Here is a 13,169-nt window from a genome sequence, read left to right on the forward strand (position 1 = left end):
TTAAAACGTATATATATTACAGTTTTGCGTATCTGCGGGTTAACTTATTACAAACAAAGGGATTGAGCTATAAATTCTTTTGACACATTCTTTTAATAATAATAGCTTAGCCTTAGAAAGAAAAATAAATAAACTACTAAAATATTTTCAAAACTTTAGTTGCTGAGAAAATTAATTTCAAAAGGTGAAAACGACAAAAAACACTCCTGGAAAAAAAATGTGACAAAATGACCAAATGTGAAATAAATACATCTATGTTAGCAGAAACAACTAGATAGCAAACATCAATGCTTAGAGCGGCAACTGTGAAGTTGACATGATCTTAAAACTTTCCAGTTGTTTCCATTTCTTTTTCCTTCGGGATTAGACCATGCATCCATATTCAAAGTTATCACCATTATTCTCTCCATAACTAAATTAATTTCCGTCGGGATTATTTTTGTCTTCCGCCTAAATTTTTGCATTTTTGGGTGATTTCTTTATATATATATATATATATATAACTTCCTCTCGCTGTTGTAAAAATATTGACAACTTTTAGTGTTGGGATGATAAAATGGTCCAACTTTCTTCATCGAAGCACCCTGCCTAAGATTGAATATTCCCACCATTCAGAACAAAATCATTGAAGACATGATCCTCTTTGGGCTAGTTTTCGTCACCATTTTGTTCTTCCTTATTGATATTCCTGCAATTCACTTGCTCCATATATTCTGCAGCCATGCGCTCTGCATCAGAACACCAAGGGTTTACACATAATTATATGAATTTGGATCCTCTCGTTTTAAAAATAAACAAGACAAGTATCTTCACCATTTATTGTTTCTCATTTTAATTTCATTTTTCTAGAGCAATCGAATGAAAGGTAAAAATGCAAAGATGACAAGGTCACATTAGAATATCCAAATCCTAATTATATAGACATTTCTAAATCAGTTTGCTTAACCACTTACTGCTGACTAACGCAGAGCAGATATTTTGCGTTTTGTTCTGGATATGTCGCAATTATGTAATGTGGTTCGGTGCTCAGATGCGAACTGATTCTCATTCGCACAGTCAGTTTGGTTTTGCTCCCGGTTGATGACGAGGTCAAATCACAGAAGATGTTCGTTTGGCACTTATCTTTCTCTCAATATCCTCTATCAAACCGTTCGCACTTGAGACATCATTTTCAGAAGAACATTTATACTTTTCGAGTTCTCGAGGGTCGTTACAGTTTTTCAACATATCAGAAAATGCCTGGGCCTTCTGAATTATAGAATTCCTTCTTGCACGCGCATCATTGTTGTCTTCACTGTAGGTATTTGGCAAGCTGGTAGAATGGGGAATGGAAGACATCAAATTGCAAAGCTTTTGTGCCACTTCAGTCATACCCTGTTTCTTTAACTCCGCATTCAGTCTCTGGAAAGTAAGGTACTGAGGAACTATACCCCTTCGTATCATGTCCTCGAATTCAGCAAAAGCCTCTTCCAACCTACGCATTTTGCATAGCAAATGAACTAACATGGTACTTGTAGCCAAGTCCATGTCCAATCCTTTATGTCTCATTTCCTTGCTAACTCGAACTGCCAAGTCTAACCTTTCCTCTTCACATAACATCTTCACCAAAAGATGGTATGTTAGCCGATCAGGCGTATAACCGGATTGGATGATCTTGGTATACAAGTTCATCCCTTCCTCAATCTTCCCGCATCTTGAGAAGTACCTAAAGAAGTAATTATAGGTGGTGGAGCTTGGAATGAAACCCCTACTTATCATCATTTTAAGAATCTTACTAGCACCTACAAGATCTCCTGCCTTACAAAACCCCTTTACCAGAGAATTATATGTCGATTCGGTAGGGCCAATTTCTAAAACATGAAATCGTTCCATCATCCCCAAGGCCTCTTTAAATCTCCCAGCTTCTGCCAATGCATCAATTATTGGATTATACACTATTGCATTTGGTGCAATTCCTTCTTTGATCATGTCACCAACGATCTCGAGCGCCTTTTCAACTCGACGCATCCGACAATACCCTTCGATAAGGGTACCATATGTCACAACAGTTGGTCTTACATTCTCCTTCTTCATCTCCTCCCAAAGTCTCTCACCGTGTTTGAGTTTCCTTGACCGAAACCATCCATTTAACATTATGTTATAAGCCCGAATGGAAGGAACCCAACCCTGGGTCATCTTCTTTCTTAGACATAAATACTCGTAAGCTGCCCTAACAGACCCTTCTTTGCAAAGTGAATCCAACAATATCTCAAATAAACTCGATTCCGATCCAGAATCTATAATTGAATTGTGCTTTCTTCCAAACTCAAATGTACGAATTGCAGGTTGCACCATACCTGAAAAATTTCATTCTTTTAGGTTAAAATTAAACCATTTCTCTATACTTTCCTAAGAGTTAAAATTCTCACTCGCAAATTATCAACATCATTATCTTATTCTTTCATAGATTCAGATTGAAACGTACGAAAACATAAACGGAAAATATTCGGGTTTTTTTAACCTGCACGTGCATAGCGTCGAATCATGATAGCGAAGGTGGCAACGGAAACCAAAGCTTCTCCCTCGTCGTTTCCATCATCGATCTGATGAAGAATCAGCGTCCAAGCGGAGTCAAACTCCCTGGACTTAGCGAGAGCGTTGACCACAGCGTCGAAGAGCTTCGAATTAGGTCTGAACCCGGGTTGCTTCTCGGCCCACAGGAACAGCGAGTGAAGCAGCTTGGGCGACGAACCGAAACGGTCAAACACGGCGAGCAGTAGCTCTGAACCCGGTTCAATCCCGGAGCGTCCAGTTCCGCATGGAGGAGCGATCCGGGAGAGATGGAAGAGTCGGCGAATATATCGGCAATTGCGGAGAAATCGCGCGGCGAGAAATTGGAGTGGGGTTGGGGTTCGGAGGATTGGGGTTCGGGATTGGGATTGGGAGGGGGTTGAGGGATTGGCAGGGTTGGCCATTTAATGAGGGGGTTTCCGCGAACGGAGAGCCAGGAAGAAGAGAAGCGGTGACGGTGATGAAGAAGGGAGAATGAGAATGTAGGAGTGGGTTTTTGTTTGAGTGTGGAAAGTAAGAGAGATAGTGAGTGACGAAGGGGGTTGTGGAAGAGCATTTGGTTTGGAATGTTGGGAGCGGCTGGAAAGGAATTGAAACAGGGGAAGAGAGAAAGTGGCAATGGAGCTGGCGGACGAGCGACGGAGGCGGGTGAAATGAAACTCTCAAAGGAAGGAACGGTTTCTTTTCTTCTGTAAGTTTTTGTATTACATTATATTTACTTATTTAGTGTAAAAGACTAAAAGTGTATAAAATTAAATTAAAATTTATTTATTATGTTGAGATCATAAAATAAAATTTTTTTATTAAAAATATAAAAAATTAAATTTTTAATGTATTTATTTTTAATATTTTATATTTATTAAATAAAAATATTTAAAATTTTTTATTAGCGATAAGTTTATTATGTATTTTTAGAATTTATTTAGAAGGTTATGAATTAGAATTTATTTAAGAATGATTTTTTTTATTTTGAAACAACTAAAAATAAATAATTTAAAATTTTTTGAAAACTTCAATTTTTTATTTTTATTTTATTTATAAATCACATTAAAAGGGGTTTAATTTTCAAATTCATTCTTACACTCTTCAAACTTAAATTCTATTATATTAATATATTATAGTCTGAATATATGTTAGTTAAACTCATTAAATTTTAAATATTTGATCTTAACTTGATATTAGATTGATTTTTGAGATACTTATACTTTAATTTAGTCTACAAAATTTTAATTTATTCAATTTAATTTTTAATTTAGTAGTCATAATTTATATTAATTTTTTGTTTTATTTTTATTACAAAATTGTTAATCGTATGCTGAAATTGACCGACAATTAGTCCTCTAAATTTTTTAACTATTATATAATGTAAGGTTCCTATTAAATATAGACATTTTATTTGTCTGACATGCGTGCCTACTGTGTTTTAATAAAAAATAATAAAAAAATTTCAGATACATTTAGACACCCTAAAAACATCATGTGTCAGCATGTTCAGCCTTATTCTTAACATGTATTTTTGAAATGAGTTTAAAAATAATATATATTATTATTTATTAAAATAAAAATATTTTAAATACTTTTATATAGTTAAAAGAAGACATTAAAAATAATTAAAAAATTATTTTATATTTTAATACCAATAAAAATATAAAAAATTTATTGTAATTTATCTAAAAAATACTTTATATTTTATATATATGTTGTGTTCCCATATCTTATAAGATTTTAAAATTTGTGTATTCGCGTGTCCTGTGTCGTGTCGTATTTCGTGTTCGTGTCGGTATCCGTGCATCATAGAAGGATTCATATTCAAATTAATCCTAAAAGATAAATACATTCTTTAAAATTGTTCCTAAACATTTTTTTCAATCAAATTGGTCTATTATTAAAGATTAAAATTTAATTATATTTTTCATTCAACTCACAAATGATGAATGATGTAAATGGTTAATTGATAAATACATGTTCCTTTACATATTTAATTAGACATCAATTAAATATGTTTATAAAAATCTATCAATTTAATCGTTAAGTCATATTGAGAATATATCTTTTATAATTAAAAAAATAATTAAATTAATAAATTTTCTTAAACATATTTAATCAATATTTAATTAAATATGTCAGATATTATATATAATTAAATTTTAATTTTTAATAGATTAATTTAATTAAAAAAATTTAAAAATAAATTAAAAAATGTCTCATCTTTTAATGTCTGATTAAAAAAATGCTACGCATACCAGATTAGTAAATTATGAAGAAAATCACCTCTGTGCCACAACCCATTCTCGATTCACTTACCAGTCCTCCAAATCCCTAATCTTCCTCTCCAAACCGCAGCCCACTTTTTTGTCCAGAATCACTCCCATCTCTTCACTGAGGCTGCTTCTATGTCTTCTCTCTCCACCGTCGCTGCAGCTATGTAATGTCTCTCCAGCGAGGCTGCAACCTGTGACCTCATCGCCGATCTGATCCCCTCCGGTATTATGCGCCTCTCTCCGTCGCTGTTGTGCTCTCTGCTCACCCAGTCTCGGTCGCTTCCTCTGTACTCTCTCTCGCCGTCGGTCAGATCTCTTCGCCGATCTCCTCTCTTCTAGTTTGAACTTTTCATTCTTGCTTGGTGATCAATGTTTGGTTGTTGAGGAAGCTTAGAAAAATAGAAATGTGGAATGTTTGCATTTGCTGTGATGTGTGAACTTTGAATTTGATCTCTGTCTTCTTTGCATTTGTAAAATACAAGTGATTAATTGACTTTGGCTTTGAGTTACATTTTGGCAATTCATGTGATTTCAGTTCACACTGCAATTGCTGTCCTATGCCGTTGTGCCAGTGATATTGCCTAATGCAGTCCACAATTGGAAGCATTCTATATGAAGTCTGGACCCTTTTTTTTTTTTTGAAATCTGTACTTTGGAATTATTGCATTGTGTATTTTTGGTGAACAGAGTAAGGAAAGTATCTCGTCTCTGTTTGCTGCATTGGGAAGGTGATGTTGTGATGTTGCTAACTGTGATACTAAATATTTTATTGTGTAACCTACTTGGACTAGAATCCGTCCTAGATTCAAATGTTTCAACTACACATATGACCCTTACGGCTTGACCTGGTCCACTCCCTTCACCTGTTGCAATTTTCCTATAATTTGAGAATTCTTCTGTAGGTTATGTTTACACAATTTGAGTAGATTAGGGTATCACAAGACTTACACGTTGTTGCTTTAACTGAACATAGTTGACAAAAACAATTAAGCGTTATTCCAGTGGGTGGTGCGAGTTACATGGATTAGGCAATGCTATAGCATTCTATTAAAATAGAACATAGTTGAATGGCACAAAAGTTTGTGCTGGACGTTTTGTTCTTTGGTCAACTTTATATTGTGTTAAAGTTTTTGAGTTTAGCTGTGTAAGTTTTGAAGTCTATTGAAGAATTGGACCCTGGTGACAGAGTGTTTTACTTTACAGGGTAGTGAGCTGGTCATTCATGGCTCTCCCCTCCAAACTTCCTCGTCAGTTCATCCTCGTTAGGACTTTTGTGAATGCAAAGGTCAAATGGGTTCGGGACTTGTATCTTGATAATGCAATCCTTAAAGAGAAAGATCTTAAACAGGTCGTTTCCTTCAAGAATGAAATAGTTTCATCTACTTCCAAATCCCTCTCCTTATACAATGCTTCTCTGTTGAAAGATCCCCTTAACCTTTCCATGACAACCACCAAATTTATAGACAAGTATCATTGTATTTTCATGCAATTCCAACCAGATCGTGGCTTCCCTCCACATGTTAAGCTCACACCTCATGCTTTATGCCTACACAAAGAAGAAATGGATATCCACAATTGTCCCATTAACCGTGTAGACATTGTTCATAGGATTGCAAGGCTTCTGATGCTTGCTGGTATGGGAAAATTGCCACTTTATGTAATTGATAAGCTAAAATGGGATTTGGGTCTTCCTCATGATTATGTTAAGACTCTTTTGGCCGATTACCCTGATTATTTTGATGTTTGTAACATCGAAGATCCATCATCCGGAAAAGAAATGCTTGCTTTAGAGCTTGTTTCTTGGAGAAAAGAGCTCTCTGTCTCCGACTTGGAGAAGAGGGCAATGAGCTTGGACTATTGTGGAGACAAAAGAAGACATGATATTTCATTTCCCATGTTTTATCCAAAAGGTTTTGATCTTGAAAAGAGAGTGAAGAGTTGGGTTGAGAATTGGCAAAAATTACCTTATATTTCCCCATATGAAGATGCATTTCATCTTGATCTAAGTAGTGACCTGGCAGAGAAGTGGATAGTGGCAATTTTGCATGAGTTGCTCTGTCTTCTAGTGTCAAAGAAGACAGAGCGAGGGAACTTACTTTGTTATGGAGAGTGTTTGGGGTTGGACTCAAGATTTAAGAAGGCTTTGGTTCATCACCCTGGCATATTTTACATTTCCAATAAGATTAGGACTCAGACAGTTGTGCTTAGGGAAGCTTATAGAAAGGATGTCTTGATTAGAAAGCATCCATTAATGGGTATGAGATTTAGGTACATTCACCTCATGACTAAGACTCAGAAACATCATAGACAAGTTGAGTTGAAGGATAATTCACAGATTGAAGCTTAGCTATTGAATCTAAAGTAGTCATTGATTGCAATTTGCAAATTTGCACTTCACTTGGCTGTAGCAGGAAAGTTAAATGTAGTTGGTGTAAGGATTGGCTGATTTTGTATCCTATGATTATTGCAATTAAGTTTCTTGGCAATTTAAGGCCTTCCTTTCAACACCCCCATCAAGTACGAATATAAAAGATGTGTTCCTATGAAAGATGTTGCTTTCAACTTTGAGTTCAGTTGTATAAACTTTATGTTCTTAATATTTATACATTTTTCTAAATATGTAAATCTTGCAATTTTGCATTAGTTGACACTAATTCTACACTAGTCACAAACTTGTAATGAACAGCAAGTTGGGTAGGGTATCAAATGCTCATGGAACATATGGTAACTTTCTTTGCAGTTTCAGGTTGGTTTTTAATTTCAACCATTGAAAATGCCTTGTTAAGATTTGTTCTTTTGAAAGACATTGATTTCCAGTTCAGGATCAACTTGCATGGATTTGACTTCTATAATATTTATGCAACTTTAGTTGACACTAATACTACAATAAACAAATGTTACTTTGAACACCCCATCAAATGTTTGGAACTTAGGAGACCTGATTTTAAGTTTCTTTGCAATTTCAGTGTTGCTACCAACACCCAATCAAATGTTCAATAATAATTTCTTGTTCTTTTTGGTTATCACATGAAAACAGCGTATTCATTTTAAACTAGCAAAAGGCTTTTGCTATTCTGGTGGAGCTAACTGAAGTAATTCACTTGTTATTTGCCCATGATATTTTTCAAAATTTGTTAAATCACACATTTTTCATATGCATTTTTCTTTCAGCGAAACCCTTCCTTGGACTCCCACATACCAGGACCCTTATAGCACCAAACTGCCCTCTATTATTTTTCTCTTTTATTTGGGTGGTTGAACTGCATGCCTTTTTAATGAAAAAATTGATTTACTTCTTTTCCCCCTCCATCTACATTTTGTTTTCGTGTCAAGCGTGATCCTGAATTCTTTTTTATCATTTATGCAGCTGAGACGCAAGTGGTTGCAGGACCTATCTTAGTTTCTTCCTTGTTTCTGTTTCCGTTAAAATTGTATTCTACATCTATCGGGCATGAAAAGGATGAGGGGATGGCACCGTTTTCTTTTTGGTCTTCCTCTAATTTTATTGCTTACTCATCTATTTTCTGGTGGGTAATACCTTCTTTCCTTTTTATTAGTCTTTCTGCTTTCAACTGTGCTTTATAAGTAAACTTCATGCTTTTTTTAGTGAAGGAGTTGCAGCAGAGTTCACAAACTATGGAACCTCCCGAGAAACTTAATAAAAAATTTGATCATCTGGTTCTTGGTCCTGCGGCTGGACAAGGCTTATCTAATCGATTGCAATGCCAAGGTATCTACGTTTATTTGTCTCATTTCCTTATATGCTTTGATTCAAAAACATGTAACTCCATATATGTCTGTCTTGGAACTTATATTATCTAGAATAGGGCTACTTGTAAAATCTACTTGTGAATTGGGTATTGAAATGGAAAATTGTATGTATACTTCACATGGTACTTGGATTTTAGACCATTGGCCAAATGATTTTTTTAAATAGCAGTTTATCAGGTAGTAGCCAATTTGTAATTATATTGTTTTGGATAGATCCATGTCTGTCATGAAATCTCTCCCCAAGGTTGACTTTTCCATCAGAGATAGATGAATCACTTTTACGGTTTAATGATATATCTAATGATATCTGGATAATTACAATTTCCTTTTGCTGATTTTTATATGTTTACAAGTCAAGATTATATTCACTACTTTCATATCATTTATTAACTTGGTTACATTACTTCAGATGTTCATAATTCTTATGTTGTCTTTTACATGTTAACAATTTACAGGAACAAAGGCTCTTAACAGAACACATGGTTCTAACGGAAGATCAGCTTTGGAGGATAGTGTTGCATTTGTCACTGTTTTTACAATTTATAATTCCTCAGTCAATACTGCAGATGATAAAGCAATAAAAACAGTAGTTGGCAGTGCTTCATATAATAAGGTTGAGAGGTCAATGGCCGTGCTGAATGCCTTCATTAACTTCATTAAGGTAATTATTGAATAAAACTTTACTTCACTGTATCAAAAGAAATTTAATGTTTTTGCTTATTGTGGCCTGTACATTATCTGTTACCTAGCAGATTGATGAAGTCCTTCATCTTTTTCTATAATTTTATACTTTTGGAGTTCATTAAATGGAACTAATACTAGGAGTGAGCTTGGAAGATGAATCATAATGTAACTTTGTTGCTTGAAAGATTGAATAGTGCCTAGACAATCCTATAATTCTTTGATCTAGCCTTTCTGACTTTTTATGTCTAATTTGTTCTAACCATCAAGCAAAAGTCATGCTATGTTGCATACTTTTTTCTTCGATCTACTTATATCAAAGGTTGATCAAAATATTTGGCGTCTAATTTATTGAAGTGTATTGTTATTGTCATTTTCCTTTAAGCGTATATTGCGATATAACTATATTAGGAATAATTTCTTCAACGTTTGGTATGGATGACATCTGCAGGTGGCAATGCCCCGGAGCAATGTGATTATTCTCACCGATCCAAAGTCTGACTTCTCAGTACAGAGAAGCCAAGTTACCCTTTATCCTATACAAGGTGAATATTCACGAGACAAATTGATGCTCCAAAGGATCAGGTCTTATATTGTAAGATCACGTTGCTGTATAGAAAATATTTTGAATAAAACTAGTTGATCATCTGTATGAGTTTATTTTGAACATTTCTCCGTATGTGTCTTTGTAATCTAATTAAAATTATTACTTTATAAATTTGCCAGTGGCTGCAATCTCATGCACGAAAATAGACCAATGGTTCTGTTATCTTTGTCATTCTTTCTGTTTGATATTTCAATTATATAGTCACATCATACTGTTCTTTTGTCATTTAACATAATTAGAATTTATGATGTAGCTCTTAAGGGTAAGATATAGTTTTTTCCTTCTTTACAGGCCTTTTTGGATTCACGGCATAAGATGCTTTCTCAGAGGCCAGGGAATATCACTCACTACATCTTCACCGATTCTGATATGGCAGTGGTTGATGATTTAGGGCAGATTTTTCATGACCATCCGAATTTTGACTTGGCTCTAACATTTAGGAACAACAAGGGACAACCGATAAATTCAGGATTCATTGCAGTCAGGGGTACTCCTGATGCAATTTTAAGGTAAACAAATTGGATTGTATGTGATTTTCATTTAACTACATTTACTTCATATATAACCTCCATGCTTTATTCCACATAACGGGGTTGCTTGTATGGATCAAATGATACCCTTTTAGTTCTTTTATTAAAAATCAAATATTTAATAAATCATGACCAATCTTGTCTCTATAGTTTCACTTTAATCGCAAAAATAAAGAATTTCCAGTAGATCGTTTGTCTGTTGAACTCACAATACATGTCCTGTAACACATCTCTTGGTAGTTTCAGGTTTCCTCAAACATGAAAAACACTGGTATTGTTTTTGTTTCGGACATGGTTTCCATAAAATGTTGGTGTAATTAGGCTCACACTATATAAATCATAGTTGTTTATGATGATTTATTTTCTCTTTGACTATATTAGACTTGTTAAGGAGAAACTCCTATAAAAGCTTAAGCGGTTAGATGAACGTTTAAAGATCTGACTCAATTCTGCTAAAACATTTGTTCGGAGATTGCTTGTGAATGATTCCTATGAAGAATTAATCAAACTTAAACTCTACCATTTATGCTAGCATTCTGCTGTTTTCATTAATGCTACCGAAGTCATTTTAAAAGATGGAAAATAGTGAGGACTGAGGAGTTTTGATATTACATGTAAAAGTTTATACCAGCAATCACTTTTCTTCCATTTGCATGTTTGAAAATCAGTAGCTCTTCCATTTTCCTAATTCCTCCCTCTAATTTCATAATATATGAAGGGCAAAGCTTTTTCTACAAGATGTTTTGAGAGTTTACCGCACGGAATACATGAAAGCTTCACGGATGCTTGGAGATCAGTTGGCGCTTGCTTTGGTTGTGAAGTCCAAACCTCAATTTGATGCCAACAGGTTTTCCAAAACTGTTGCTTTCACCGAAGACATTCGCGGTACTAAAGTATTGTTCTTACCGTGTGCCATGTACAATTGGACTCCGCCAGAGGGTGCTGGACAGTTTCGTGGCATGCCATTGGACGTCAAGGTATATTTCAGACTTAAATGTGCTTTGTATATTTCGAGTTCGAAACAACTTATAATCAATGCTTCTTGAGACGGCCATTGAAAAGAGTTAAGCACCACTTTGAGCCCCAAAAGATTAAAATGCCATTATTTGAGACTCGGAAAGATGTTATATTCTCGTGTTATCAGAATGGTTAATATAGTAATGACTTACTTCTTAGAAGATCAATATAATGACAAATTAGTCCTTAAAATGTCTTTTCATTAATACTTTTAAAAAAAATAACAAGTCTTTTGGGGGTTGATTTACAGATCCTTTAAGGATCAAGCTGGTGGTTCACCCCCGCCCCCCTCTCTGTTTTTTTTCCCAGAATAAATCACCATTTTAATCCTTGTATGATTCGGTATCCTTAAAAATTGATAATTATCACTAGGTACGCAAAAGATTATGTTAACAGTTAAATTAGCCCTCAGAATTTTAGTTTGCTAACAAATCGGTTCTCACTTTGGTCGATTTGTCAAGTTAAACTGATCTTTCGAGTTTCGAGGACCATGAGAGAGTAGTGAACTAATATTTTGCGAGTCCAAATGGTAATTTACTGGGGAAAAGGAAAGATATTTTTTTATCTACCATTTCGGTGATGTATCTGAAGGCACTTCATTTGGTGTTTTAGAAAAATATCTACATTGTCTTGTGAGGTTTTAACCCTATTTTGTCCCTGTGTTATGATTCGCAGGTTGTTCATTTTAAAGGATCAAGAAAACGATTAATGCTCGAGTCTTGGAATTTTTATTCCTCTTCTCTTGATATCCCAGATATGTTGTGCCTCATTTTAGCAAGCGGAAGAACAAAATACGATTTTTGAAAAGTATTTACTTGTAAAATGTTCTTGGGAGTGCAAATATCCAATTGAAATATATTTTTGTTCATATAAATCAGACGATTTGTTATGAATCATGTCAGATTGTCAGTATTCAATCCATTTATATTTCTATCACTTTTCATCAAATTATTTAGAGTCTTTTTATATCTGTCTCTGCTCTTAACTATCGTATTATCATTTCATTTGATTTATCTTCTTGATGTTGTCCTAATCTTTTTCAATATGGTCAAATAACACTATCTTTTTAATAATAGACGTCACTTTAACTTTCTTTTTTATATCCACTAGATATTTTTAGGAAAAATAACTATTTATATTCATAAATTTTGTGAACATTAATAAAAATACTCATCAAACAAGAAAACTAATGTTATATCTATAAAAAATGGGTTTTGTGTGATAAAAAAGTATTTAAATTCTAATTTTTTATTGATTTATGGTAATTTGAGAATTTTATTAAAAAGTCATGAAATGTTAGGTTTTAATATTTTTGTCACACGAAATTTATCTTTTATAAGTATAACGTTAGTTTTTTGTTTAATGGATATTTTTGTTAGCGTTCGTAAAGTTTATAGGTACAAATAGTTATTTTTTTCTTATTTTTATCTCTTCAAGTATTAGTATTTATCTATTGAAGCATTTTCATTTACTCCTACTAAATTTATGTTTTTATGTTCATTTTCATACCTAATATTTTGTCCCATACAAGATAATTGATCCAATAGTAGAGTGGAAAATTTTAACCTTGATTTTTAAAAGTAGTCATCTTTAAAAGTAGTTATTGACACTATTTTTTTTTGTCTAACATTACTTACTATTAAATGAGTATTTGTTTTTTTTTTGTTGGTGACTTTTAAAAGTTGTTTGGTGACTAAATGAGTATTTATTTAGTTATACTAAAATACCACTTTCTTTTATTTTAAAGAAAAT

The 13,169-nt window shown here is 33.8% G+C and overlaps 2 protein-coding genes across 7 annotated transcripts; one reads left to right on the top strand and one right to left on the bottom strand.

Annotated features, from left to right (window-relative positions):
• Nucleotides 1–3,225, bottom strand: LOC107495388 (pentatricopeptide repeat-containing protein At5g11310, mitochondrial-like). The gene is given in 4 exon segments (XM_016116540.3): nt 1–728; nt 954–2,336; nt 2,501–2,788; nt 2,791–3,225. Coding segments are annotated over 3 exon segments (1,851 nt in total). The 5' UTR covers nt 3,107–3,225; the 3' UTR covers nt 1–728; nt 954–1,089.
• Nucleotides 3,226–4,805: 1,580 nt separating this feature from the next.
• On the top strand, nt 4,806–12,353 carry LOC107495346 (protein WHAT'S THIS FACTOR 9, mitochondrial). Of its 6 annotated transcripts, none has more exons than XM_016116471.3 (8): nt 4,806–5,117; nt 8,179–8,338; nt 8,419–8,541; nt 9,038–9,243; nt 9,715–9,858; nt 10,162–10,379; nt 11,119–11,377; nt 12,093–12,353. In XM_016116471.3, the coding sequence occupies exons 2-8, from the start codon at nt 8,263–8,265 to the stop codon at nt 12,219–12,221; spliced, it is 1,155 nt and encodes a 384-aa protein (XP_015971957.1). In that variant the 5' UTR covers nt 4,806–5,117; nt 8,179–8,262; the 3' UTR covers nt 12,222–12,353. The 6 variants fall into 6 exon arrangements, with proteins under 6 accessions (XP_015971957.1, XP_020981016.1, XP_052119298.1 ...); XM_052263337.1 differs by lacking the exon at nt 4,806–5,117 and adding an exon at nt 7,169–7,557; XM_021125357.2 differs by lacking the exon at nt 8,419–8,541.
• The last annotated feature ends 816 nt before the right edge of the window (nt 12,354–13,169 follow it).

The sequence above is a fragment of the Arachis duranensis genome, chromosome 6 (genome assembly GCF_000817695.3).
Source record: "Arachis duranensis cultivar V14167 chromosome 6, aradu.V14167.gnm2.J7QH, whole genome shotgun sequence".
Lineage (NCBI taxonomy): Eukaryota > Viridiplantae > Streptophyta > Magnoliopsida > Fabales > Fabaceae > Arachis > Arachis duranensis.